General features: G+C 37.0%; 3 protein-coding genes across 7 annotated transcripts; all 3 read right to left on the bottom strand.

Annotated features, from left to right (window-relative positions):
• Positions 1-1,775: 1,775 nt before the first annotated feature.
• Positions 1,776-16,177, bottom strand: LOC107584806 (nucleoporin NDC1). Of its 2 annotated transcripts, XM_016271572.1 has the most exons (18): positions 16,022-16,177; positions 15,594-15,714; positions 14,689-14,790; positions 14,402-14,576; positions 13,921-14,050; positions 10,517-10,625; positions 10,364-10,415; positions 10,112-10,244; positions 9,916-10,008; positions 7,663-7,744; positions 7,416-7,580; positions 7,016-7,276; positions 6,460-6,572; positions 6,177-6,227; positions 2,792-2,855; positions 2,597-2,697; positions 2,330-2,490; positions 1,776-2,204 (listed from the first exon to the last, which is right to left on the bottom strand). In XM_016271572.1, the coding sequence occupies exons 1-18, from the start codon at positions 16,058-16,060 to the stop codon at positions 2,141-2,143; spliced, it is 2,016 nt and encodes a 671-aa protein (XP_016127058.1). In that variant the 5' UTR covers positions 16,061-16,177; the 3' UTR covers positions 1,776-2,140. The 2 variants fall into 2 exon arrangements, with proteins under 2 accessions (XP_016127058.1, XP_016127067.1); XM_016271581.1 differs by lacking the exon at positions 6,177-6,227.
• A 545-nt stretch (positions 16,178-16,722) lies between these two features.
• LOC107586526 (uncharacterized) lies at positions 16,723-17,783 on the bottom strand. The gene has a single exon (XM_016273936.1). The coding sequence runs from the start codon at positions 17,702-17,704 to the stop codon at positions 16,955-16,957; it is 750 nt and encodes a 249-aa protein (XP_016129422.1). The 5' UTR covers positions 17,705-17,783; the 3' UTR covers positions 16,723-16,954.
• A 1,183-nt stretch (positions 17,784-18,966) lies between these two features.
• Positions 18,967-23,084, bottom strand: LOC107586505 (protein YIPF1-like). Of its 4 annotated transcripts, XM_016273909.1 has the most exons (11): positions 23,011-23,084; positions 22,794-22,845; positions 22,391-22,440; positions 22,142-22,281; positions 21,972-22,052; positions 21,714-21,801; positions 21,511-21,627; positions 21,253-21,419; positions 20,906-21,088; positions 19,890-19,998; positions 19,006-19,527 (listed from the first exon to the last, which is right to left on the bottom strand). In XM_016273909.1, exons 3-10 carry the CDS (start codon positions 22,422-22,424, stop codon positions 19,903-19,905), a joined length of 906 nt encoding a protein of 301 aa, XP_016129395.1. In that variant the 5' UTR covers positions 22,425-22,440; positions 22,794-22,845; positions 23,011-23,084; the 3' UTR covers positions 19,006-19,527; positions 19,890-19,902. The 4 variants fall into 4 exon arrangements, with proteins under 4 accessions (XP_016129404.1, XP_016129387.1, XP_016129411.1 ...); XM_016273918.1 differs by having other exon boundaries at positions 18,967-19,998; positions 22,780-22,845; XM_016273901.1 differs by having other exon boundaries at positions 18,969-19,998.
• Positions 23,085-23,286: the final 202 nt, after the last annotated feature.

Here is a 23,286-nt window from a genome sequence, read left to right as displayed (position 1 = left end):
TTAGTAATGGGTCACGGTGGTTTTCACTTGCAGAATAAGTGGTGAGGAATCTAATTAGCAAATTATAATGACTAAATGTCTGAGAGTATCAAAAATATATCATGCATAACTCTGAAAACCACAAATCAGAATCCATATTTATGACCAATTAAACACACAAAGGAACAATTAAATTAAATTTTGATGACATCTATTTTGCAAATGCCTCTTATACTGTTGTAAAGATTCAAGGTTCATTACACAAATGCATTTGGTCACCCACAGAAAATAAGGGAAACAAACGAGCATATTAAAATAATAAGAAATCTCTACATACTCATGGGAACACGTAAGTTAAAGCATGGCATGACTAATGGATTGATTCAGTGTAATTGGTATAATAAGATTCTCTGACCATACAGAATCTTCACCTTTTGCACTCAATGAACCTTTATCAGACTGTTTTCTCAAGTAGTGGTTCACTAAAGTGTTGTTGTCCATTATGCTCTCATGCCTAAAGAACTTAATGGAGAAACACCATATGCCACTCTTGAAGTTATTCAATCCTGTTCAGACTTTACCAGAGGTCTTTAAAATTCCTTCCACTCGAATTGTGGGTATATTAAACACCTCAGCTAAATTCAGTTTTATACAAGATGAAAATGTACACCTTTAAAGGAATAGTTCACCCAAAAATGAAAATGTTGTAATCATTTATTCACCCTCATGTCATGTCAAACCTGTATAAGTTTCTTTTTGAATACAAAAGATTATTTTGAAGAACCAAACAGTTGATGGTCCCCATTGACTTCCATAGGGTAAGAAATACTAATGGAAGTCAATGGGCACTATCAACTGTTTGATTACCAGCATTATTCAAAATATCATCTTTTATGAATAAACATAAGAAAGAACGACATGAATGTGAGTATATGATGCCAAAACTTTCATTTTTGGGTGAACTCTCTTTAAGTTGTATTATAACATTTTGTCTTCAGCAATTTCCAGAATTATGCTGAATGAAATAACCTGCCAATTATTGCATTTAAAAAGCTGAGTCGTAAGGGAAATTGCTAATGAAATTGGAACAAACCATATGATTCCATTTAAGGAATTCTTTCATTTTAATATCACCACAGATTGCTAAACACAGCTGTGTAATCTGACTGGGAAATGAGTACTTATTTAGCAATAAATACTTCTGTCTTCTTTTTTAGAGCACTTCTATTTTAGAACAAACATACGTTATAAAATGCGTCATGGCACGACACTATTAAGATTTTATTAAACAAATGAAAATTATGTTTTCATATGCTTTAAAAAAAAAATCATGCTCTGTACTTGTTGGCCAAACTTGTGGCTGGCATGTTTATTGTCTCCAGAATGGGCATGAAAAGGTGAAATCAATTAATCTGCTTTGTAATTACTCTGATTTATTCGTTTGCAGCAGGTGCCTGGCAGCTGTTAACGGAGCAGAGGGAAAAGATGTAATTAACTATGATGTTAAGGTTTATGTCATTTTCAGATTACGCCGGAATGAGAGTATAGTTCCTAGCCATATCGGCCTAGAAAATCGCAACTTTTCATTTTCCGTCGGTCTTAGTACACAATGTAACTACAGAAGTCTCAAGTTTTAAATAGGAAAAATATAGAAACTCTTTGGTCATTTTTGAGCGAGATGCTAACAGTCTAATCAGATTCAATGATCTATGCTAAGCTAAGCTAAAAGTGCTACCGCCAGACCCGGAGATCGGCTGAATGGATTCGAAAACGGTAAAACTCAACTGTTTAACTCTAGGGGAGTTGGAAAATTAGGCTATTTTCAAAAATAGTGGAGTGTTCCTTTAAACGTTTACTCAAGTCCCCACTATGATTTTGAAGTCTCATCACATTCTAGTACGCAGGTATATACACACAAACAAAATTCCCAGATTATGTGAATGATTGTTATGTATAAGGAATATGCAAATGTTACTTAGAATGTGACTGGGATTTCAATGGGAAATAAAGTGCAGCACTTGGCTATAAAGTAAGGCCTTGAGTGGCTTTTTTTTCACTAATCCCCCATATATCAGACCTTTCGAAGAAGCAGCATATTGTCTCTTGGTCTCCTCACACACACATACCCAAAGGTATTGAGAAGATGATGTTGTGTGTCGCACTAATCCTTGAATTCCAAGAACTGCTGAAGCCTTTTTCTATGTTCTGTTGAAATATTCACAGCACTGTAAACAAAGAAAATTAACAAAATGATTGAGGATAAACATGTATTTTATTAAATACAGCAGGTTCCCAAAACAGTTAATTTTTTTCTCAGAAAGACATTACTGTAAATAACGATGGGACTTACTTTAAGTGCTCTCCAAAAGTGGTAGTTATCTTGTAGATGGCGGTCTTCAGCGCAGCCCTCAGCGCAAACCTTAGAGTTTTGTAGGTGGAGTCTCCCATACTGCAGATAGTCCTCACAGGTTTGCTGGAGGCATGTGGCAGTTTGAAGTGTCTGTCAACAGCCTTTAATTAAAAATGCAAGATTAACCAAATGAATCAGCTTGTTGTCTCCATTTTGATTCCTAGACTATCAGTTTTAACACTTGTGGAAAAATGACTTTTGTTTTACCTCTAGCAAGACTACCAAGCAGCTAAGAACATTGGGTAATGTGGTCTGCACAACTCCAAACTGATCCTCAGAGAAAGAGGCTGCCACCAGATGCGATAGTCCTTAAAAACAGAAGTAACAAAAGGCAAAATAAATTATTCAAACAAATATACATGTAAGATAGCATTTCTGAAAAGTTAGTTACTATTTTCTGACCTTGGAGAGCCCAGATATGAGCCTGGCTGTCAGCAAACAGAGCTTGGCTAGAGGCTTCTGGAAGCTGTACATTAGAAGAAAATATTTGACTATGGGGGGAAAAATAACTTCAGACATTGGGTACCAAGCTATATATATATATATATATATAAATAAATTATAAAAGTGAATTAATTTATCTAACTCATCTAAAATGTAATAATTTTCACATAACTGAAAAGCACTTTCTATTGCAAGAATACTGTGATTTGACATGCAAGAAGATGCAGTGGAGATCATAATTAGAGAATCTATTAATTCTTGATTTTTTCTGAAATATTGTCAATCTTAATTGCTCAAAATATAAAGGAATATTAGCTGCAGGTTTGACAAAACCCAGGCATTTCAACAAAAACCTTTATTTTGTGGAAAACAGTGATCAAAATTAGAGAACAGTAACCACTGTAGCACGAAAGATTACAACCAAAAAATTGTAATGTTACAGCTGTCAGAAATTAGTAGGAAGTGTAGAGGCCCCAGCTTTGAATGACTTCAGCACATCTGCGGCCGCAGGATATGCTAGTTTCTCACACTGCTCTGGTGCGATCTAGGTCTACTCTTCTTCCAGTCTCTTCCACAGTTCTGTGACTGTAGTGCATAGGCCTTCAACCCTGCTCCTGGGGACCCACGGGCTGCATCCGAAAACTTAGGCAGCTGACTTGCTGCTGTATGAGGCAATGACTTTGCAGGCAGCATTTTTGCACGAAGGCACCTCATGAAACTGTTTTCGGACAGGCTTCTGAGGCAGTGTAACGGTTTAATGATCTACAACAAAATAGAACGAGTTTTTGTGATAACTAAACGAATATTTGTGACCCTGGACCACAAAACCAGTCTTAAGTCGCTGGGGTACATTTGTAGCAATAGCCAAAAATACATTGTATGGGTCAAAATGACAGATTTTTCTTTTATGCCAAAAATCATTAGTATATATTAAGTAAAGATCCTATTCCATGAAGATATTTTGTAAATTTCCTACAGTAAATATATTATTAAAACTATAAAAAATGCACTGCTAAGAACTTAATTTGGACAACTTTAAAGGCGATTTTCTCAATATTTAGATTTTTTGCACCCTCAGATTCCAGATTTTCAAATAGTTGTATCTCGGCCAAATATTGTCCCATCATAACAAACCATGCATCAATGGAAAGCTTATTTATTCAGCTTTCAAATGATCTATAAATCTCAATTTCAAAAAATTGACCCATATGACTGGTTTTGTGGTCCAGGGTCACATCTAATTACTATAAAACGTATTTCTCGCTAGAAATAACATCCAAAGTACAAAAATTGTCAGAAATATACATTTACATACAAATTGACCACCAAACGCAACTTTCAGATGCCATCTTTATTTTTTAGCTCAACCGTCACGGAATGGAACGCACAGGATTGTGGGATATCAAAGGCAGCAAAGGATACATCTATGCTGCCTTCAAAATTCGATCAGAAGAAGGTACCTCCAGAGACAGGAAGTAAAGCAGAATTTGGATTCAGACATGCCTTGATGCCTTCCTGCCTTGGAACGCTGCCTCCGAAGGCAGCATTTTAGAGTTTTCGGCCTGTGACTTTAAGCGCTCCTGAAGACCTTGATTAGCTGGTTCAGGTGTGTTTGATTAGGGATGGAGCTGAACTCTGCAGGAAAGTTGGTCCCCAGGAGCAGGGTGGATTTCTTAGCCATAACTTTGTCCCCAAGGATTTTAAGGTGTCTTTAAATCAGGACTCTTGCCCAGCCATTTCATTATTTCAATGTTCTTAGCTTCAAGGAACTGCTTTACCTGTTTTGCAGTGTGACGGTGGCATTGTCTTGCATGAAAACTGCTTTTTTTGGGCGATAAACGGATGGAAGGAACCGCATGTTCCTCAAGGAGGTTCTGATAAACATTTGCATTCACCCTGCCATGTAGCTGTAGAAGAGGCCCAAGTCCTGCTGCAGAAAACATCCCCCAAACCACGACACTTCCTCCTCCACCTTTCACTGACTTCTTTACACACTTTGGGTTTAGTCGTTCCTCAGTTTGATGCTGAACAAAAGTTTCCCTTTCTTAGCCATAACTTTGTCCCCAAGGATTTTAAGGTGTCTTTAAATCAGGACTCTTGCCCAGCCATTTCATTATTTCAATGTTCTTAGCTTCAAGGAACTGCTTTACCTGTTTTGCAGTGTGACGGTGGCATTGTCTTGCATGAAAACTGCTTTTTTTGGGCGATAAACGGATGGAAGGAACCGCATGTTCCTCAAGGAGGTTCTGATAAACATTTGCATTCACCCTGCCACGTAGCTGTAGAAGAGGCCCAAGTCCTGCTGCAGAAAACATCCCCCAAACCACGACACTTCCTCCTCCACCTTTCACTGACTTCTTTACACACTTTGGGTTTAGTCTTTCCTCAGTTTGATGCTGAACAAAAGTTTCCCATCAGACCCAAACAAATTAAACTTGCTCTCATTACTAAAGTGAACTTTGTACCAGTTCGCCTCTTCACACAACATGCTTGTCTGCTAATGAGAGGCTTCGTCACTACAGAGCGGGCTTTCATTGAGACTCTGTATGCCGAGACAGATCCTCACCCTGTTCAGCGCTGAACTGGCCAGCAATTCTAGCTGCAGTGTTGAACCGATTCCTCATTGAGAGTCTACGCATTATCCTGTCCTCTCGTGCAATTGTTTTACATAGACGACCCGAATTTTGGGGGGACTTGAATTAGTGTCAACGTAAACCTTGGAGGTAAATCTGTAAACGTTCTCTAATTTTGATCCAAGTTCTTTTTCAAGTATCTAATTTAAGTTTTTTTTGTACTGTGCTTCAGAATACAATTAATGAAATATGCTTAGGACAACTTCAAATAGGACTAAGCAGTGACCTTGAACTTTAGGGGGTCTGAATATTTTCCGTACCCACTGTGTATATATATATATATATATATATATAAAATTATTTCAGAAGCCCTTCACCCCCGACAGCCCAGTGAGAGAGAAATGAGGAACCAGTTATGTAGTTACAGACCGAGTTTATCTACAGTTTCTCCAATATTATTTAATACTCTGCAACATTAGTGGATAAAGATTGTAAAACTTATAAAAGCATGCAAAATTCCATGCTTTTATTTATTTAAACTGTGTGTAAACTGGGTCACTATAATCTGACTCTACAATCTATACACACAACCTTAGACAGAAATAAAACCAGAGGGACAGGGGAGACGAATGATGTTGGTGTTAATTTAAACATGGGCAGAATCTAGACACATGCATTAATAATTCCTGTAACTAAAAATCTGTTGTGGGAGCATGCAACATACAGCTGTAGACAGATCCTTCATTCAACTAAAGCATGCTTAACCTTACCTTGTTAAATAAATACATTATCAGCACCCGCTTTGCCAAAAAGCTTTTAACCTGAGCAGAACAATTGAGAGTATGACAGGAACATGAGTTAACAGGTGTCTCTAGGCCATGTAATGGTATCACACTGAAATGTGAACTGCCTTTTTCCCCAGCAACCGTACTGGACACTCAAAAGCTTGTCTGTTTTGGTTCCTATGGATACACACGATTGGAAACCAAGAAAACACTATGAAAAAATAAAGGATTCATTTACAGGTCAGGTGTGATAAGATGAAGATGTTACCTGCTCTCTCCTGTTCTGTAGCCACTGGGCAAGGAAGCTGGGTTTCTGACTGGCTGCAGGAGGACTAGGAACAGTGGCAGGGGAGGCAGGAGGACTGCCACTGGATTGTGACTCTGAAATGAGAACAAAGAAATAAACTAGATATCAGAGTATACATTATTGTTAACAAATGTGTACATGCTTCTCACAAAGATTTACAAACACAGGGATACCATAAGAATTATTTTACAAAACCACATACAAAAATAAATCCCTACAAACAACAAAATATTAAAAACAAGTAATCATAACATAAATGTTAAATAGTAGCTAATTGAATTTAAAATTAATTTCAGTAAAAACAAAATTATAAAAAGGGTAAAATTAATTTAAAATGAATGTTGTATATATATATATATATATATACACAACATATATATATTTTATATATATATAAAACCTTTTACGTGTTGTAAAAATTATATTTATTATTAGAAATCTTCAAAGTTTATTATTAATATTTTTTGCAAACAATGATTCAAAATTCATAGTGATAGTTTTAGTCCTGCTTTCTCACCTGTGGAGGCACTCCACAGTTTGGGCCCTCTCCTCATGATATGGGGGCTTTGTTCTGTACCAAAGCAGGGAGACTGGCGATCCTGTTGGCCAACCAGACGTCGAATAGCAGGGGAAGAGAAAGGGCTGTTCACATCTGGGGTGAAAGGAGCCGTCAAAGCATTGTTCGCACCCCCCACCGATGATTTGAAGACTGAACCAGGGGTCCTTAGCGGGACACTGAGTCGAGGGGTCTCAGCAATGTCCTCTGTTCCTGACACCACTACAGATAAAACAGGAAAAATAAAATCTCTCTCTGGAGCAATATGATTCCTCTTGTATGTTATCAAGGGCAGTACTAGACTTATGTTCAGATTTGGGATCAGATTTGCCTTTGTTGGACGTTATCTAAGCGGCCTTACCTGAGCTGCTTGAAGAGGCTGATCTGGTGTCACTGCTGGCAGACTGAGACTTGACTCGGCCGTTAGAGGCAACCGCATCCTGATGAGCCACCAGTCTCTGTGTCAGCTCACTCAGTAAAGACAGACATTCCCTACTAATGGCATTCCAGTTATGAGCGTGACCACCTACGTACATATGCAAGTTACATTAGTTTAGCAGGCATGAAAGTACTGAGTTTAGAGTTCTCTGCAAGTATTTAGTTTGTACCTGGCTGACTCAGGCTGAAGACTTCTAGTCTGCGTGAGAGAGAATGGTGTGATAACAGAGCCAGGTCTTGTAGAGCCAAAAACTGTGAAAGTCAGTTAATCAGTTAGGAAACTATAATATATTTAAACAGGAATCAATTACATTTAGGATCCGATTTCAGGGTTTCAGCACACTTTGACCAATGATTTTATGACTTTTTCAGTATTTGATGATGACTACTGTAGGGTATCAGACCAAATCAGACAATTTAAGATTCGATCAAGAACATGGTTGAAACACGAGGAGCCGAATTCCACAGAAAGGCCCAAGATGACAGGATGTTCGTAAATCAGATCCTAGCACCAGCCAAGTCTGAAGCAAGCCTAACCAACCAACTCTTTCACAGAACAGCTTGCAACATTAACACAAAAGAACAACTTAGGAAGGAGATTGTCAATTTTGGGGCAAGTAAGCAAGATTGATGGTCAAAGAGATGCACAGCATGACCATCACATGTAAATCCATGATAGTAATCACGATCACGAGCTCTTTGGATTGACTCCCCCCCCTCCCACCTAGAGGACAAGAACCAGACTGAGATTCCTTAGGAGACCTTTTAACTTCTCTGGTCCTCACAGAACATGTCCTTATGTTCACAGAATGGCACAGAAACGGTCTTTTACAGATGTAGATGCACCAAAATGAACTCAAAAGGACTTATAAATGAATATCAGTCCATTGCTTAACTCCATATCACGTATGTAACCCACACATTTGACTATCAGGTTCTAATCACTTATAGTGCATGTCTTTTTCATAACTATTGAATAGCTTATTATTAAGGGTTCATATTCATGTTTAGCATGTGTGTGTTTGAATCTTCTTGCTTGAAACGTTTCTTCCAATCAATTATTTGTCAAATGTATCATATTCTTGTTATAGAAATCATGCCCAAAATTATACTCTGCAAGAGTGGGAAAATTCAGACAATGTGACTGATAAGATACCATTTGATTTATGAATTGGGAGGAGAAACATACAATACCCCAAGCAAAGACAATATCTAATTGGTCAAGACACCATTTGGGAGGTGTCCCACAGCCCGGTTTAAATACTCAGGACACCATCAAATTATTCGTCTAGCCTTTAGTCATGTTTTTAGGGTTTTACTTGCCTTTTTGCCACCGTGTTGACGCTGCTTTTTAGCGCTCTTTGAGCGTGCTCTGGCTTACACGCCAGCAGCTCCTCTAAAACCATGAGGAGAAAACCCATCTAGTCTCGTTACTTCTATTCTTCTACTTTAATTTCTTTTCCATTGAGAGTTCTGTGTTCGGAGTTAGATTTTGTCTCCGAGTTCACCCCGAGTCTGTGACCGCCTCAAAACTTCAACCAGCCCACAACTCCGCATCTTCAGCCAACGCCCAACCACTGGCTTCCCAAGACATCACTTCAATGACTACTGAACTTCCAGCCAATCAGCAACCTCAGGAAACCCCTTTTCTGCAAGGACTACAACAAAGGGAACCCCTTACACAGGCAACGCAAGTACCTCCAGATTCTAGCTGAACTGGTGCATTTAATATAAATTTTAACCTCATTGAGGAACTCAATTCAAGGGTTAATTAAGTGATTGATGGTTGTTCAGGTCTATGCAATTGCACATATTGCTGTAAACTTGGGATTTCACATTTTCATTCTCTCAAACTCATTCTTTCCTCACTTTCTCTCTTCCTGCAACTTGCATGAATGTGTGAGTATTTGTGTTTGTGTCAGATTAGTTTATATTGTCTTAGATTTATCCAATAAAGTCTTATTCATATTGAAAAGAGAAGTATCTTGTGCTTACAAGTTAAGTCTTAAACTACCGATCTTGTTACGGTGCTAATAAATAGTGATTTCACTATATTTTGGATATTAATATCCAAGCAGAATTGATGTTATACGGCTCGTTCAATGAATTGCTGGCCGACTCAGTGATCAGCCGTAAAACAGTGATTCTGTCCAAATTCCCTATAAAATCTTAAATGATTCCCTTTGAGTTAAATTGACCTGTTTCCCTTACACTACCTACCTTTTTATAATACATTTTAGAGGTTGCACTCACAAAAAGCAGTATTTATCAGGTAAGTTTAACTTAAAATGTATATTCCATATAGAAATTTTCTATTTCTGAAACTTAAGATTTCATTAATTTCCATAAGCCTAGAGATAACAATTAAAAAAAATTCTGACCCTAGATTTTTTTCTGAAAAAAATAAAGGAAAAATCTCTAACCTTCATGACTAAAGTGTTCTTCTCAGCCAAAACTTTGGGAAGACTCTGTTCTGCATCCTCAGTAAACGTGGACTGCACTGGAAAACTGTAGGCCTGAAGATGCACAACCAGCCATCAGGATCATTTTCAAAACAGGTACTACATAAATGTCAGTTGCTTTGATATATCCTACAGTGAAACATTCACATTTAAGTACCTCTGTGACACAAATTCTGAAGAGAAGCACAGTGAGATACCAGGTTAGGTACAGGAAAGTGCCACTGATTGACAGGTGGTAAAGGAGGGAGAAATCTAGAAGTCCAGTCAATGAATCCAGTGGTTGGATAGAACTATAAAGTTACGAAAGGGATATAAAGAGTTACAAATATTCTTGATTATGGGTTTATGCTGCTTTAGTTCACATTAGGTAAACACTCAGGTTTTGGTAGACTTTAGTTCCAAATCTGACCTGTCTATCTGTAGATTAAGTGTGCTGGAGATCCAAGTCTTAGGAGCATACCCTAAGAAACAACATTTAAAAATAAAACAACATTTGAAGAGAATCTAGCAGGAAAACAGACAATTATTAGAGGATGCATCTCTGATCATAAATATAACTTACCAAAAAAGAAATAGAAAGCAGCAAAATTCCTGGCTGAATATAAGGCCTGAATAACACTGCACTTCACCACCATTGGCAGACAGCCCTTGAACCGCGGGTATTTGTATTGCTTCACAACCAATGTGGGAGGGACAAAAGAGATTTGCGCTGATAAATTATTAATGAAAGCATTAATGATTTAGCTATTTCTCATTCAATCATACTACAAGACATTTTACAAATAAATATAATATATACAGTATAAACTAGCAGTGGACTGATATACTGTCATAGTATTAGTCAGCACTTCGCATTTTTTAAATTCATTTTTTAAAACCCATCATTGGCTGATAATAGTCAGAAGCACGACTTTTTTTTTTGACAGGATTGTGATTGAACCTACCACTCTTTTGAAGGGTGAACTTCATGATTTTAGTTTTCCTAATTATTTTTCTCAAACAGATTTCATTTTCAAAATATTTCTATTTCTAATTATTTGACTAAATATCATGCAAAATAAATATAAATTACATGCAGCAATTTGTTTGACAATCCCTAAAGGGACAGTTCACCCAAAAATGAAAATTACCCCAAGATTTACTCACCCTTAAGCCATCCTAGCTGTATATGATTTTTTTCTTTCTGACGAATAGTCAGATTTATATTTTAAAAAATGTCCTGGCTCTTCCAAGCTTTATAATGGTAGTGAAATGGTGGTCGAGATTTTGAAGCCCAAAAAAGTGCACCCATCCATCATAAAAAGTGCTCCACACAGTTCCAGGGGGTTAATAATGTGAGAATATGCTAGTCTCGTGGGAACCAAGTTTTGCTTACAGCAAAGGAAAACCAGTATCCTCTTGGATTATATCAAAATCCTCCTACGTCCTACGGAATCCATCTGCTGGAATGAAGACGCATTTGACAGTTGGCAGAAGCTAGAGATTACAGTTTATAAAGTAATATGGATATTTTTCTTAAACAAGAACATCGCTTCACTTCAAAAGGCCTTTATTAACCCGCCAGAGCCGTGTGGAGCACTTTATGATGGATGGATGCATGTTTTTGGGCATCAAAATCTCGACCCTCATTGACTGCCAGTATAAAGTTTGGTCATTTTTTAATATCACTCTGATTGTATTTGTCTGAAAGAAGCAAGTCATATACACCTAAGATGCCTTGAGGGTGAGTAAATGGGGTGAACTATCCCTTTAAATTAAACGGCGTGATATCATACAGAGGCATGCGAAAGTTTGGGAACCCCTTGCAGAATCTGTGAAAATGTGATTAATTTTAACAAAAAACTTTTTGCATTTGAAGATCAAAGTAAATTGTACTTAATTTGACTTCTGGGAAACATGCAAGTATCTTCTCTTGCTTCCAAAGGGCAGTACTACATGGAAAAAAAAAATGATATTTCAACAAAATTTGGATGACATCATCCTGTTCAAAGGTTTTCTTGCATCGTGTTTCTTTCTGGAGAATCGGTGACTGTTTGAACCTTTTTTAATAGTTGTGTTTGAGTCCCTCAGTTGTCCTCAGTGTGAAAAGATGGATCTCAAAATCATACTGTCACTGCTGGAAAGGGTTCAAATATGCAAAAGATGGTGGAAAACTGCAGGACCTGGAGGATTTTTCTGAAGAACAGTGCTCAGTTTAACTGTTCAGAACAAACAAGGGACTCATGAACAACCATCACAAAAAATAAATCCAGGTATCATCCAGGTAACCACACACAGTATTAAGAACCAAGGGTTCCCAAACTTTTGAATGGGGTTATTTAAAAAATGTCAGCTATTTTTTTTGTCTTGTTGACTAAATGTAAACATCTTTTATGTAAATATCATGCAAAATAAATATAAATTACATGCAGCAATTTGTTTGACAATCCCTAAAGGGACAGTTCACCCAAAAATGAAAATTACCCCAAGATTTACTCACCCTTAAGCCATCCTAGCTGTATATGATTTTTTTCTTTCTGACGAATAGTCAGATTTATATTTTAAAAAATGTCCTGGCTCTTCCAAGCTTTATAATGGTAGTGAAATGGTGGTCGAGATTTTGAAGCCCAAAAAAGTGCACCCATCCATCATAAAAAGTGCTCCACACAGTTCCAGGGGGTTAATAATGTGAGAATATGCTAGTCTCGTGGGAACCAAGTTTTGCTTACAGCAAAGGAAAACCAGTATCCTCTTGGATTATATCAAAATCCTCCTACGTCCTACGGAATCCATCTGCTGGAATGAAGACGCATTTGACAGTTGGCAGAAGCTAGAGATTACAGTTTATAAAGTAATATGGATATTTTTCTTAAACAAGAACATCGCTTCACTTCAAAAGGCCTTTATTAACCCGCCAGAGCCGTGTGGAGCACTTTATGATGGATGGATGCATGTTTTTGGGCATCAAAATCTCGACCCTCATTGACTGCCAGTATAAAGTTTGGTCATTTTTTTAATATCACTCTGATTGTATTTGTCTGAAAGAAGCAAGTCATATACACCTAAGATGCCTTGAGGGTGAGTAAATGGGGTGAACTATCCCTTTAAATTAAACGGCGTGATATCATACAGAGGCATGCGAAAGTTTGGGAACCCCTTGCAGAATCTGTGAAAATGTGATTAATTTTAACAAAAAACTTTTTGCATTTGAAGATCAAAGTAAATTGTACTTAATTTGACTTCTGGGAAACATGCAAGTATCTTCTCTTGCTTCCAAAGGGCAGTACTACATGGAAAAAAAAAATGATATTTCAACAAAATTTGGATGACATCATCCTGTTCAAAGGTTTTCTTGCATCGTGTTTCTTTCTGGAGAATCGGTGACTGTTTGAACCTTTTTTAATAGTTGTGTTTGAGTCCCTCAGTTGTCCTCAGTGTGAAAAGATGGATCTCAAAATCATACTGTCACTGCTGGAAAGGGTTCAAATATGCAAAAGATGGTGGAAAACTGCAGGACCTGGAGGATTTTTCTGAAGAACAGTGCTCAGTTTAACTGTTCAGAACAAACAAGGGACTCATGAACAACCATCACAAAAAATAAATCCAGGTATCATCCAGGTAACCACACACAGTATTAAGAACCAAGGGTTCCCAAACTTTTGAATGGGGTTATTTAAAAAATGTCAGCTATTTTTTTTGTCTTGTTGACTAAATGTAAACATCTTTTATGTAAAATATCTTACTCAGGACAGTACTAAATAAAAAATAACATGGACTTTGTATGATCTCTCTTATTTTGTTAAAATTATTCACATTCTCACAGATTCTGCAAGGGGTTCCCAAACTTTTGAATGCCACTGTATATATCATATCGGCTATCTGCCAGCTCTCAAAGATATTGGTATCGGCCATAAAAAAAAAAAAATTATATTAACCAATACGTGTAATATTTAGCAACTAATCTGAATACAATAGCCAAACACTTACTTGAATGGGTTGAAAGGACACATAGTACATATTTTGAACCACTCCCAAGAAACTATGACTGTATCCCATGAAGGCCCCAGCCAGGAGAATAAAGAGATGATACTCATTCAGACAGGTCACTACTTCACCACTACAGAAGCAAACACAAAATAAGGGACAGTTATTATTCACATATTGTTAGAATTTTCATAAAGCAAAAAAGTATGTCATTAAAAAACAAACACAGACAGAGACAACATTTCATATTTATTTTAGAGGTGCTCTTGGCCTATATTAGGGTAAGACTGACCTCCTGGTCATTTTGAGATAAGATTACTCACAGAGTTAATTAAAACAACTTAAGATAACTGTATGAGTGTCAATCTCTTTGCCTGGGGTCAAAAGAGCCGCAGTGCCTAGAATGCAATTAATGAAACCTGATCCTCTGAGCACAACGACGGGTCATTGTATGTGGGTCAAACAGAATCGGGTCATAACCCACCTCTCGCTTTGCCTGCAGGGAGTTCCAAGAGTGCTGTAACGTCCACCGATGGTAACAGAAGCACACCACATTACCAGCATGCCCATGGTGCAGTAGACCAAAGAATGGACACACTGTCGAGGGTGGAGCACCGTCCCCAGGAGAGCCATGCGTGAACATGGAATTGCGGGAACCACTTAAGGACACACAAAGAGTGAAATAAATAAGTAATCTGCATACATTTTATTACAACGCAATAATAGCAAATGTGATGATTTTGCACATCCATAAAAGACAAATCTACTCACAAGTGTAGAACTCCAGGTTAAAAAAGCCAGTGATCAGAACCACCCCACACAGCACCACAAGGGAAAAGACGGTGCTTGAGGCCGCAAGAAGACTTGTGCAATCTGTAACCAATGTTTGAGATGCTGACTAACGTACAATTCAGATATCTATCAACCATATAAAGCATACATATGTGATGTGAATTTCCAAATTAATATGACAGTTTTTACTTTTTTAAGCAAGTAAAATCTAAAAATGTTCCCCTTCAGGTTGTGGTACACATCTCTTTGCTGGGAAATATTTACTGGTTTATATAAAGCGAACATAAGAACTTTTATATTGTTGGCAATATTTCAAGACAAAAATTTACTGGATTGAATCAACTTGGGTTTACTTGATTATTTATACATCACATTTAATAAAAACACATGTTAAATGTGAGTATCAAACATGATACATCAGGCTTTTGAGGAAAATGTATTTGTACATCTCTAAGTCATTATTGTATTGCATTGCATGTTTTGCACACCACACAAAATACAGAGCTATATATAATAATAAAACTAAGCATTTAAATATCATGATGACATATTTTTGGGTTACAGAGTGTAGCTTGTTATACTGTTACAAATATCTTTGACTTACATTACAAGCTAATAAAATCCAGATGAATCCAATATGATACGAAACATAAAACACATAAGCAAACATTTTTAATTGTCCAAAGGAATCAATAACCTGTTACAAAAAACATTCTCACTATTATTTCATTAATCAGGCTTTAGAGGGTTTAGAATATGTATTATGTCCCTTGAAGTCAGAACTACTGCTTATATAAATAATGAATTCACACTCGAGCACTTCTCAGTATCAGTAACGTATTGTAATTATCCATTTTGTTAGACACTCGTACTCGTTTCCTCACCTGAAATCCATTGGATGGGGTGAAAAAGGCTGAATCTGCTCAAGAGCACAAAGACTGCAGCTGTCACTGGCAAGAGAAGCACTGACCATGCAATACTCGCCACAGCCCTCCATATCACAACCTGAAAATAAATGAGATGAGAATCTGGTCTAGCACAGGCACATTTCATACATCCTTTCAGCCTCAAACACAATCTTTCTACGATAATAACGTTTATTCTAATAACGCACAAACAATTAATATATACTTAAATACACGATCACTTCATAAACAGACACCAGAAGACACAAAACATGTCACTATAACAGTACATGATGATGTCCAGAAGTCTTGTAACGTTACATACACTGCTGACTAAACACTGACTTCCTAATTAGTTAGTTGCCGTTCAGTTATTTAAACACGATTTATATTTAACCAGTCCTTACCTTTCTTATAAACCAAGAATTCTGTTTCAGAGAAAACATTTTATCATTCTTGTTTCAGTTCAGCATCACTAGAGTAAAATCCATACCAACATGGCTAAAGTGTGGACATTACCCGCGCCACACATTCGAAGGACCTCATAAGGACCCCTGCGAAAGTGTCTGACTTACTGCCTGAATACAATCCCACTTAACGGGATAGCTGCTCACCCCAAAATTTAAAAAATGCGCCATTATTTGCTCATCCACATGTGACTTTCTTTATTCTGTGGGACATAAAAAGAAGATATTTGGAGAAATGTGTGTGTGTTTTTTTGTTCATGCAATGGAAGTCAAACGTAACGTTAAAAGGTTTGGTTATCAGCATTCTTCGAAATTTTTTCTGTGTTCTGTAGAGTAACGTTATCAGAAAAGTCTTAATGGTTTGGAAAGAATTTATGATGAGTAAATGTTGACTAAATTTACATTTTTGGTGAACTATCCCATTAAAGAGATGTGAACTCTGCGCAAATTTATAGCTGTTCTTTTCAAAAGATAATACTATTGTGAAGCACATTATTCAACCTTACAAATATTAAATAATTAATTGTATCACTTAATTACAACATTATCCTAACTAAAAAGGAAAAATCTGAATAAAATGATATAATTACATTTATATTTAATGTTAAACAATTTCATTATACACAATGTTTTGAGGGCATTACATCAAACAGCAGTTTAGAAAGACTGTAATAATGGGTCGATACATAAGAAATAATTATGGTACAGTAACAAAGTCCTCAATGTTTCGGTTGTTTCAATCAGGTTGTTGCTTAATCATTTTAAACATACTAAAAACTATATATTTAAAAAAAAATAATGCTGTAAGTTGAGGCATTGAGCAGCATAATGACGCGTAGACAGACACACAAATGTTGCGTGAAATAATAATCGTCAGTTGTGTATTCCTTTCGCTTCATTCTGAATGAAAGCGTTTTTCTCTCGATGAGTGCCATTCGCTAAAGTGATGTTGCGTCTTTCCAGACTGGTTCTGCTTTTATCGATCTCTCGGCGGGTCTTGGTCTCAAATGCGTTGGTGGGCAATATCTGTGTTGAACTGACGGACATCTCCGTCTGGACGCCTTTATGCAGCAGCGGTTTTTGCCCGGGTCTCTGCGGTATGGCGGGCAGTGACAGCTGCTCCCGCTGAGCCTTCTTGTCCTCCCAGAGCTTCAGAAGACGCCGCTGGTTGTTGGTCATGTCCTTCAGGTTCTGTTGCAGGGACTGGACCTGGTCCTCCAGCAGAGTCTTCGAGGTCACGGTGTTGGCCAGTTCAGATGTTATTTCATCAACCGTCAAACTTAATTTACCCGCTTTTTCAACAAGTGAATTGCACTCGCGCTCCTTCTCGTGCAGGTCGTTGATTATATCCTTGGTGGTTTTCCCGTAAAATTTAGGACTGGCCTCTAAACCAATTTCAGCCCGCAGGACCTTCACTTGTTTCCGCAGCTCCTTGTTGTCCAAAGTCAGTTGCTTTAATTTCTGTTTAAGCGCTTCGGTTGATCTCATCCGGGACTCGTATTGTCTCATTTTCTCCCTCATCGTATTCTCGCGGTGCAAAGCATCGTCTCTTTCCTTCCGACACTTTTCCAAAAGCTTTAAAGTTTCGTATTTGGACACCTTTTCCACTTTCCCAGCCATCATTCATTTGCAGTTTTAAATGCAATATTGAAAAGACATGTTCCTTGATACAGGTCGTCAGGTCAAATCCTCTTGAAATAGGTTTTCCATTTGCAAGTCATCCAAATAATGTCAGGAGATACCTGTGAATTCAATGATCCAAAAATAAAGCCTCCTTATTTTTAATCCACAGTGTAAAGGGAAACGGTGACTTGTGAGGCTGACATTCCTTCACAAAGGTTGTAGGTTTGGGAGGCAGCTTCGGTGTAACTCTAAGCTAAGGCTAGAATGACCATTAATTAGGGCACACCACACATTGGCACAGTTTCAAGTGACACAAATTTTCTATTTTGTTAATTTGGAAAATGTAGCCGAGCCATTTCATAACGCCAATGCCAACTTGAAAAAAAACAATAATTATTTCTGTTTAAGCGCTTCGGTTGATCTCATCCGGGACTCGTATTGTCTCATTTTCTCCCTCATCGTATTCTCGCGGTGCAAAGCATCGTCTCTTTCCTTCCGACACTTTTCCAAAAGCTTTAAAGTTTCGTATTTGGACACCTTTTCCACTTTCCCAGCCATCATTCATTTGCAGTTTTAAATGCAATATTGAAAAGACATGTTCCTTGATACAGGTCGTCAGGTCAAATCCTCTTGAAATAGGTTTTCCATTTGCAAGTCATCCAAATAATGTCAGGAGATACCTGTGAATTCAATGATCCAAAAATAAAGCCTCCTTATTTTTAATCCACAGTGTAAAGGGAAACGGTGACTTGTGAGGCTGACATTCCTTCACAAAGGTTGTAGGTTTGGGAGGCAGCTTCGGTGTAACTCTAAGCTAAGGCTAGAATGACCATTAATTGGGGCACACCACACATTGGCACAGTTTCAAGTGACACAAATTTTCTATTTTGTTAATTTGGAAAATGTAGCCGAGCCATTTCATAACGCCAATGCCAACTTGAAAAAAAACAATAATTTATCTAATTAATCTAATGACTGTGGTGAATAAAGGCTAAAAGTGCACTGCTGATGGTGCTCGGAGATATACGAAACTTTGCACTGTATCAGATACTGGCATCAAAGACCAGATAGATTTGATCTATGACAATAACCTTTGTTTGTGAATCTTAATGATGCTGAGAGGGAAATTCTATGATCTGCTTCTAAACCACTCGGCTATCAGTATCATCATCAATCATTGAGACATTATAAATGGAAAAAAACTTTGTACGCTCAGTATATGCTCGCCATTTTGGTCTGTATTTGTGTGCATGTAATTTTAAAAGGGGAAAAAAGCTGCTAAATATTTATTACAATGTGACGTCTTGGAATACAGTTAATTGTTCAGGCATTTTATGTTCTAGGCTAGTATCTTGTTTAAAGAAAAGGCATAGATCTAGTTACAAATCTCACAAAAATATACAGAGTAAAAATAATAGCAAAAAAATAAAATCAATGGCCACCACAGAGAACTGAACATTTGTCAAATATTTAAATAAACTGTAGCTTTGACTTTCAACTTTATTAAAATGTAAATAAGTAATCAGTTTTTGTTTATGTGCAATTCAACTCATATTTTATTTTTCCCATCCCTTTTTCTGCTGGACCTGTAGTTTTATAAAGTGTTCAAATATTTTAAGTACATATACACGTTCCAAAGTGGTATAGAAACAGGAGAGTGACCTTTTGAAAACCATCTCAAGCTCAATTATCACATAAATATTTAAACCACAGCTACACAGTATATACACATGTCCTCTACTTTGTAACAGCAACATGTGTCTGAACCTCAAATCAGAAAACATCAAACATGTAGATGATTATCTCCAGGTTTCGCTGCTCACCTACAAACATAAACATACCAAAATGAAAGCTTTACTTTCACAGACTATAAGATGAAGAAATCCAGAAAACCCACAATCTCATTATCAAGATAACCGATTCTCTCTAATAAGGCAAGAGGAGAAGCTGCAATTACAGAAGAATAACAGTCTCTCGAGGAGCACAGATTATGTACAGGAAGTCCTGTCTCATGTTAACACCTCATCAAATGCAAATGTCTTATTTTCTCACCAGCAGCTACAATCAAATGACACTCTGCTCATCTAAAAGTCTTAAAGTGCTGGCATTTCTATGCCATTTCATCATTATTAAAAAGCACATGAGAGAGTGCGCCACTGTCACCTCACTGAAGTCCTGTATTTACCCAAGGCTGTAATTCACTTTGGCTTTGTGGATGATGAAGTGTTGGTCGCTGTCGATGGCTCATTGTGATCCTTTGATGGATCCATCTCATATGTACTGAAGAAACATGCCTGAAAAAAGAGAGAGGGCACAAATCTTTCAGACTCTGACAGCACTTTTGTCCCCTAAACACTGCATTCCCTATCCCTAATTAAATGAATGTAATTGACGGCACATGATAGCCATAAGGACATGGTTCTGCTCTCAAACTGGCATGTTTCCAAGCCAGTCATTGACTATTGCTGGTGTTTCCAAGAACACACCCTTCCACTGGGGAAACACATTTGACACCAACCTGTTTGATCCTTTAACGCTGCAAGAAGCAGTGCTAAAATGCTGACGTTGAGTTGCTAGAACAGCTACACAACTTTAGTTATAACATCTGTAGCATTTTTGCAACAGATGCAAAAAATTTATTTTAGACAAAGTTTTATCAAATATGTTTTGCTTGTATTGTTTTAGTACGTGCAGAATTATATGCATACATATTAGGATGCAATGATATTACAATACAGATAAGCCAGAAATAATTGTTTAAATGTTATACTATAATAAATTAGTTTGTAATATAAAATACTACAAACTAAAATCAATAATTTTAAATGCTACCAGTCACTCTAAGCATACAATTATAATGTACAGTATAAAAAAAATCGATATTCATTTTGAGATTTGATAAAGATCTTAATATTTAACAGTGTTTTATATTGTTAGTTAAATTAAAAAAACAAAAAACAATTTTAAGTGTGCATTAGGTTCCAGCAAAGCTCATTTAAATGTAAATATAAGGAAAAATAAGCATGCACAATTAAATATCCAATATTGATATATCAAATATGGACTGATATTGATGAATTCACTCGGTAACAAATATAGACCAATATATTGTGCATCCTGAATATGTTTTGTGTATTTTGTTCATAATAGATAATGTTAATCACATTCATTCCTAATGTATAAAGATTCTTTAAAACATACCTTGCAACCAACTGCAAGCAGGACGTGAAGAATCACGATGGTGGATATAATCGCAATGGTAATCCTTGGTTTATCGTCCCTGATGGCTGGCCAGAACGTCATTACCAGCACAGATCCTGAGAGACACAAAGCTACCACGATGGAGCACCACCTCAACCCTTCACTTGGTATTATCCACAATATCTGTTTTTCACACAAATGCACACAAGCAAGTAAATAAACTGTAATAATAATAATAGAGAATGCTTGAAAATCATCTATCAAATGTGTTTATCACACCCAGATGCGGTAATTATGCACAGAATAATGCACATTATATTCATGTATATATTGTGACTATGACTCACCACAGCAGGGATGTAGATGGAGAGCGAGTAACCATAGACACACACTATCTGCAAGAAGGAGTAGGACACCAGGCTTGTGATCTTCCTATTTCGCCAGGTGAGAAAACCCCACAGAGCTAAAGGCACTAACCATGCGTAACTGTAGATTGCTGTGGCTGCCATAGTTACTGGAAAAGAAGCAAAAGAACCAGTGTCATTTTTAGGGTGAGGCCAGAGGGTCTATTTTGTTTGGGCTATTTCAAACAACATATCTCCAACCTTTGCTGAAGTCTGGCACATATCTGAACTTTGGCTGACCCTGGTTGACAAGAAAACTGGAGATGTTTCCACTAACAGCGATGGCAAAAACAAGAGTTGCACAGATCCAGAAAGGTCCTACAAAAGTAAACCACATACTCATATTAACTTTTTATAAACATCTTTCTTTTTGCTCTAAACAATTTTAGTTCAATTTAGCTTACCATACAGGTCCGGGTTACTCCGTAAATAGACCTCAACAAAGTTTTTCCCCGGCCAAGGCAGAATTGACCCAATTATTCTGTTCTTTACCTATATATGAAAACAGCGGCAATTTATATATTTTTTTTATTTAAAACAAATCAGAAAACCCTATATATAGAAAGTATATATTTGTGAAATACACAATGAATGCTTTTTAACTCTTTGAAATGATAATCACTGTAGTGTGAGGGCTGAATCCTACAGTAAAGATGGCTGACCTGATGACTGTCCACATCAAATAATGTCTGGTAATACTCAAACGTCCAGAAGGGTGCACTTTTTCTTTGACCTGACAGAAGCTGTTTGAGAAAGAAACATGCATTTTGAATCAGTGCTCCTTTTGAAGAAATAAAGACCTCCGATTATCTAGAGATTGTGTCCCACGGACCTCAGTTTTGTCATCGTTGTCCTCTTCTTCAAAAGCAGTTCCAGTAGCTTTCCGTTGTTTTCTAGATTTGATGGGCTCATCGATGGTCACTGTTGTGGCTCCTTGATTATTTTCTGTGAATCCTTGCTCATCTTCAAATTCTAGCACAATATAGAATTTTTTCCCCAAGAGCAATAAGCAGATTCCATTATCTTTTTTATTATTAAAAGTAACAGTTTGCCTTTCAAATAAGTATTTTAAGGGACTCACCTTGAAACTGCAAATGAAAATCAGTATTGGCCATCACAGATCTATGTGCTCTGTGAATGAAGGCATCAATAGAAAACAGATAAGCAGACAAGCTTTAGTTAATGCTATTGATACTGAAGATTGTTAAAGGTATATTTCACCCAAAATTAAAATCAATACTCTCATGTTGTTCCAAAAATCGGAACACAGAAAGATACATTAGGCAGAATGTGAGGGACTGACAGATTCAGTCACCATTCAGATTCACTGTATCTTCTTCACATTCAATGAAGGCTGTCGACCTTCCTAACATTTTCTTTTAAGTTCCCGTGGAACGGAAGTAACGTTAAGTGATGAATGAAGTTTAGTTTTAGGGTGAACTATCCTTTTAAGCATTAAGTTGTACCAACCATGGCTGACCTACCACTGTAACTGAAGTGTCTAATCACATGTATAGCAGAGTGACACTGTACAACCTGTTGACATTCAGACGTATGCGGATATTATACATCAAACAGAAAAATGCAGTTACAACGTAACAAATTGTTGTTTTAAGAATATGCATTCTCTCAGATGATTTTACATCGCCTTTTTATAGCAAAATAGGACCTCTAATGTTTTCGTCATGTTAATCAACTCACCAGTAAAAGCGTCTTGAATGTTTCAGGATTTTAAACTTTGTTTTGAAGGTGCGAAAATGGAAACGCGGAAATGAGGAGTGATAGTGATGCGTAGCAGAATAAAAGTCTTTACTTGTTCATAAATCAAATAAGCCCTTCAAATGATTTTTCACCTGGTGTTTTGCAACTTGTGGTAAAAATAGGCAGTAAGTAAGTAAATAAATAAAACATTAGAATGAAATAATAAAAACGTGGAGACCAATTTAAAAAATGAAAAGAAAAAAAACTAAACAATGA

Source organism: Sinocyclocheilus grahami, unplaced genomic scaffold, assembly GCF_001515645.1.
Source record: "Sinocyclocheilus grahami isolate Dianchi unplaced genomic scaffold, SAMN03320097.WGS_v1.1 scaffold5.1, whole genome shotgun sequence".
Classification (NCBI taxonomy): Eukaryota; Metazoa; Chordata; class Actinopteri; order Cypriniformes; family Cyprinidae; genus Sinocyclocheilus; species Sinocyclocheilus grahami.
This window is presented reverse-complemented; position numbering and strand designations above follow the sequence as displayed.